The sequence below is a fragment of the Rhinopithecus bieti genome, unplaced genomic scaffold, assembly GCF_001698545.2.
Source record: "Rhinopithecus bieti isolate Rb0 unplaced genomic scaffold, ASM169854v2 scaffold_1306, whole genome shotgun sequence".
Lineage (NCBI taxonomy): Eukaryota > Metazoa > Chordata > Mammalia > Primates > Cercopithecidae > Rhinopithecus > Rhinopithecus bieti.
This window is the reverse complement of record NW_016803658.1, coordinates 239,843-245,658: the sequence shown is the minus strand read 5'-3', so window position 1 is coordinate 245,658 and position 5,816 is coordinate 239,843. Positions and strand designations below refer to the sequence as shown.

The following is a 5,816-nucleotide window of genomic DNA, read 5'->3' as shown; positions in this document are numbered from 1 at the left end:
GGAGGGAAGGAAGGAAGGAAGGAAGGAAGGAAGGAAGGAAGGAAGGAAGGAAGGAAGGAAGGAAGGAAGGAGGGAAAGAAAGAAAGAAGAAAGAAAGAATAAATTCATGTCCTTTGCACATGGATGAAGCTAGAAACCATCATTCTCAGCAAACTAATACAGGAACAGAAAACCAAGCACCAGATGTTCTCATTCATAAGTGGGAGTTGAACAATGAGAACACATGTACACAGGGAGGGGAACACCATACACCAGGGCCTGTCAGGGGTTGGGGGCAAGGGGAGGGAGAGCATCAGGACAAATTCCTAATGCATCGGGCCTTAAAACCTAGATGACAGGTTGATGGGTACAGCAAACCACCATGGCACATGTGTATCTAACAAACCTGCATGTTCTGCACATGTATCCCAAAACTTAAAATAAAATAGTATTTTAAAATGATTTAAAATTAAAACTGCAAGTGAAAAGATGAGTAGACATGATTATATACATATTTTAAACTATTTCAAAACAAAATTTAGACTAAAAGAAAAGCAACAAAATGGAAACTATACTATGTACAAATGAAAACTGCACAATGCACAAGGTTTAATATACAATACAATAAGATAGTACATCCCTTGAAGCCAGGAGTTCAAAAACAACCTAGGCAAAAAGGCAAGATCCCATTTCTACAAAAAAAAATTGAAAAATTAACAGGCTATGGCAGCACAACCTTGTAGTCTTAGCTACTTGTGAGGAAGAGGTGGGAGGATTGCATGAGCCTAGGAGGTTGAGGCTGCAGTGAGCCATGACTGCGTCACTGCACCCTAGACATGGTGATAGTGTGAGACTCCTTCTCTATAAATAAGTAAGCAAAAGATACTGCAAGAAACTGTATGAATAGTTTTCTGCGCTCAAAGTACAAAGGATATGAAGAAGAGATGCAAGGTGGTAGGCAATGCTTTAGAAATTGATAATGTAACTAGTATTTAGGAAATGCAAATGAAACAATTTTAAATTGTCATTTACACCTATTAAATTACCCACACCATTAGGTTGTAGGCAAGGATTTTTCATTTACTGATGGCACTGAAAATTGATTCATTGTTTTTAAAGAGCTGTCTGATATATTTCAAGCAATTTTCTATTCTGAAAATGTATTTCAAATAATAGTAATAATTTCAAAAACGACATCTAAAATCATTCTTACCTTGCTTGAGAATTTTGGGGATCTATATTTAACAAGGCTGTAAAATCCTCCATGGCTGCAAACCAGTTTTCATTTTCATAATAAAACAGCCCACGTTTCAATAATGCATCTGTTCTTTTGGGATCATAAAAAATACACTACAGGGACAGGGGGAGGTACATAAATATCACAAAATGAAAAAAACTGAAGTATATAACCACGTAAGTGATCTAAAACTATGTTTTTAACTTCAGGTTAATAAAAGCAAACCATCTGAAGATGTCAACATTTTCAGAGTGGTAGCTAAAGAACATATCTTTAGGAGATTTTTTCCATCATCAAATTCTAGAGAGGGAATATTTTTTAGGAGAAAAAAAAAACAGCATATACAGGAAGCCCAGGCTTCTGCTCACTGAAACTTTTGCTGATAAAAATTCGCAAGTGAATTGTTCAACTAGAATGGAGTTCATTGGATCTATCTCAGCATTTTATCCTAATTAAAGACGTAACATATTAGACTACATCAAGACTGATTCAATCACATAAAATATAGATTAAGCTAGCCATTAAAATGGGGAAGAGAGTTGAACTGGTATTGGCATGGTTCATTCATTTTACGTTGACATACAAAGTAATAGAGGGAACAGACTAAATCATATATCAGTTATAAAGCTCTTCACCTATTGTTAGTAGAAAAGAACTGAAGCACAAAGGAGGTGACCAAATATCTTTAAAACAAACAAACAAACAAAAATCCTAAAGATTTCAAAATTTGTTTGACCTCAGTGTGCTGCATTACTCTATTTCTGAACTATTGATGCGGGATACGGGAAACAAAGAGAATAGATAATCTAACAAGTTCAGCATCTTCAAAAGAGCTTTTTGGTCATTTCTAGACCAGAAGTTAACAAAACATGTAATATTCTCCTCAAGCAGAAAAATGTCAAGTGGATGTCATGGATTCATAAATAGGGCAATTGGGAACATGGAAAGTTAAATTATTTAAATAATTGCTTCTAAATTCTAAATTGCAGTAAGGAATAAGAATTTGGAGTTTAAAGTCAGGAGATCAGAGTTAGAACTGTACTGCAATACGGGGAATATTTTGCCTTGACTATGGTTCAGTTAAAAGTTCATTTCCTGGTCCAGCACAGTGGCTCATGCCTGTAATCCCAACACTTTGGTAGGCCAAGGCGGGTGGATCACAAGGTCAGGAGATCGAGACCATCCTGGCTAACACAGTGCCTGTAGTCCCAGCTGCTTGGAAGGCTGAGGCAGGAAAATGGCGTGAATCCGGGAAGCGGAACTTGCAGTGAGCCAAGATCTTGCCACTGTACTCCAGCCTGGGCGACAGAGCAAGATTCTGTCTCAAAAAAAAAAAAAAAAAAAAAAAAAGTTCATTTCCTCAGTTCTCTGACATCTCCTAAACATAAGTTACTCTCCCACCATCCTTATTTCCTTCATAGTACTTACCATAATTTGTAACAATGCCTTAATATCATAATTTGTAATAGTGCCTTAGTAAATAAATACTTGCAAGCGAATAAATGAATGAATGAAATGTATGAACAAACCAGTAAGCACAGCTTCTTTGAGAGCAGATAGGTTCCCTGCCGAAAAGAATCAGTTATTCAAGAGTTAAAAAGTAGAAAATACTTTTCTTTAATGTTTAAAGGTAAGAAGCAATTTTCAAAGGCTTCTTTAACCACTGTAGCATGGCTCCAGAGGAGGCAGCTGGAAAAGCTGGGCCCCCCTACATGTTATCTCAATGCCTCCACATCCAATTCTGATGTAAATTCATTCATTCACAATTTAAAAAATAATAATTAACATAGTGTTAATATAAATTCCAGTAATGAAAACTCTAGCTCCTAACCTATAATAAATCAATTTTGATTATATAATATATATGAAAAGACCTTAAAAAATTTGCTGTACTATTTGCATGAGGCTATTGCAATCTAAACTATATAAATGGTAGAATTATATGTGATAAGGCTTACTTTAGAAAAGTCATCAATGGCCAGTACTTTGTTTGCTATTTCATACATCTCACCCCTCCTGAAATAGATGTCAGCATCTGTAGGCCTGCATTTAATTGCCTGGGTATAGTTTAGAATTGCCATAGTTATGTCTTTTTTTCCCCTGTAAATTTCTGCCTTTGACAAATATGCCTCTAAAGAAAATTAAAAAGATAAAATTTGGAGTTATAATCCTTTCATTCACTACGAAAATTTTAAAAGATTAATCCCTCTCCCTCCAAAAAATGTAGTCAAAGTAATTTTTCTCTATTACATTTTCTTAACTATTAGTTTATCTTATTTTATTCTATTTTATTTTTTTAGGCAGGATCTCCTGTCACCAAGGCTGGAGTGCAGTGGCACAATCATGGCTCACTGCAGCCTCGACCTCCAGGGCTCAAGCAATCCTCCCACATCAGCCTCCTAAATAGCTGGAACTACAGATGCATGCCACCACACCCAGCTAATTTTTGTATTTTTTTTAATAGACACAGGGGCTCACGATGTTGTCCAGGCTGGTCTCAAACTGCTGGGCTCATGTCTTCCGCCCACCTCAGCCGCCCAAAGTAGCTGGGATTACAGGCGTGAGTCACTGTGCCTTGACCCATTTCATTTAATTTTTATTTCGACAATGCCAAGTTTGTTCTCAAAGGCTGGATAAATGCCCATTTGTGGTTAAAAGTACTTTCAATTTGAAGTAACAAAAATTACTCTTTACCTTTCCATATGTCTAAAATGTTTTTTCATAATCTTTTAATCATCATAGTAAAAAGTTAGGCTGTGATGACACAAAACTTAATGGACTTTTAGCAGCGATCAACACAGGTCAAAAATCATTTATTAAGCTCATGTTTTATTTTATGGGTATGTTGCAGGTGCTGGGGATACAAAGGTGAATATCACATTTTCACATTCCTAGAAAGTTCCATGGGTGCTTCAAGTTGATTGGAGGATAGCATATAAGAGCAAAGGTATAGATTTCATACAACCAAGTAAGCCTAGGCACACAATAACTAACTCAGAGAGACGTGATCAAATCACACAAATCAAAGAGAGATTTGTAAATTACTTCTATAACTAACTATTTTAAATTCATATTCTTTCGTTGTGAGATGAGGAGTAAGGAACCAATTTACTGCAATATATATCAAGGACAGTAAATTTTCAAACCATGATAAGTATTTTAAAAACACTATAGGATTGTATGAGCCCTGGATTTACAATAACAAGAGTAAAAAAATTTAATTGAGGAAAGTCATTTTCAGGACACATATCTACTGATTTATGTATTCTTACAGTACCAATAAATGACAAAGGTTGAGGTCAAAATGTAGGTAATATAACTGTCTCTACAGACAACCCACCTGTATTATTTTTATTATATTTATGTATATAATTCAAGTCATCCAAAGCTTCATTAATTTTGTCTTGGAAAAGATAAATTAAATGTCGGTGCCAATAGGCATTGAGAAACAATGGTTCCAAGAGCATTACCTAGAAAATATATGTAAAAATTCAGTTAAAGTTGATTTGTTAAAGGAGGATATCCTATCAAATAAATGTTTCAAACACGATTGATCCCAGTGGCTTTGTATGTATGTAATGTAAAATAAAACCTCCCAATCTGACAAACAAAATCATGTTTTAATATTATTTGAAAATGCAAATAATTATACTGTTATAATAATTCCACATACTATACTGTAAACATTCATTGTTCAAAATTTCAGCAAAAATTACTATACAATTAAAAGCAAGTGTAAATGGTGAATATTACTATTTTGGTTAAATAAAACTTACTCTCTGTAGATCATTCATGGCACTCTGCAACTTTCCCAGTTTCCTATAAATAGCTCCACGCCTACAATATGCAAATGCAGGATAGTTTGTCTTATCGTTTATTTCTTCAGTCAAAATCTTCACTTCAGATTCATAATGTTTAATGACCTCTTGTGGAAGATCGGACTCCACATCATCACTTAATTTTAGTTTTGGTGGTTCTTTCACTCTTTCAGGTGGGTCTTTAGGAACTGATATTTTATCGTCTTTCTCTTTTACAGGCGTGCTCACATCTTTGTGCGCAATGAGCCTATCAAAAGCCCATGTCCGAGGATCAATATTTTCTGGAATTCCTCCCTTAGTTTGGAAGAATTTTCAAAATTTAAATACAAAGGTAAACTGGGACACCGTATTTGACGTTCATATAATGGAACTTTGAACAAATATTTCTTCTGTTCTGGAAGTATTCCATGAGATGTTGATCTAGTTTTAAAAGAGTAATTTTTTTAATTACAGAAATACAATCATCTTTCTAATCAGTAAATCAACTCAGTCACACATAAAACTACTATTTCTGTTATCAAAACAAAATTACATGCTAATTTTATGCACAAGTTCTCCTTTTCATTTAATAAAACGGTGATACTGTATGAAGAATCTCAAGTTTATGAAAGCAAAAGACTGTTTTTAAAGATGTAGCCTCCTTAGAGTACTAAAAAAATGAGGTCAATGCGCCTTTCAAGTTTAATTTACACCCTCTACCATACCTAACCCACCAGAGGAATCACAATTGAGAATTAAGGAAGTAAACATAATGTGAGAAAAAAAAAAAAAAAAAAAAAAAA

At 34.6% G+C, this 5,816-nt stretch overlaps 1 protein-coding gene across 1 annotated transcript in view; it reads right to left on the bottom strand.

Moving 5' to 3' along the window:
- The window catches only part of TTC6 (tetratricopeptide repeat domain 6), a 225,026-nt gene that overhangs the window by 63,070 nt on the left and 156,140 nt on the right, over positions 1-5,816 (bottom strand). The window contains 4 exon segments of the mRNA XM_017895392.1: positions 1,193-1,329; positions 3,175-3,347; positions 4,557-4,686; positions 4,993-5,296. Of these exon segments, the coding sequence (XP_017750881.1) occupies positions 1,193-1,329; positions 3,175-3,347; positions 4,557-4,686; positions 4,993-5,296 (744 nt within the window).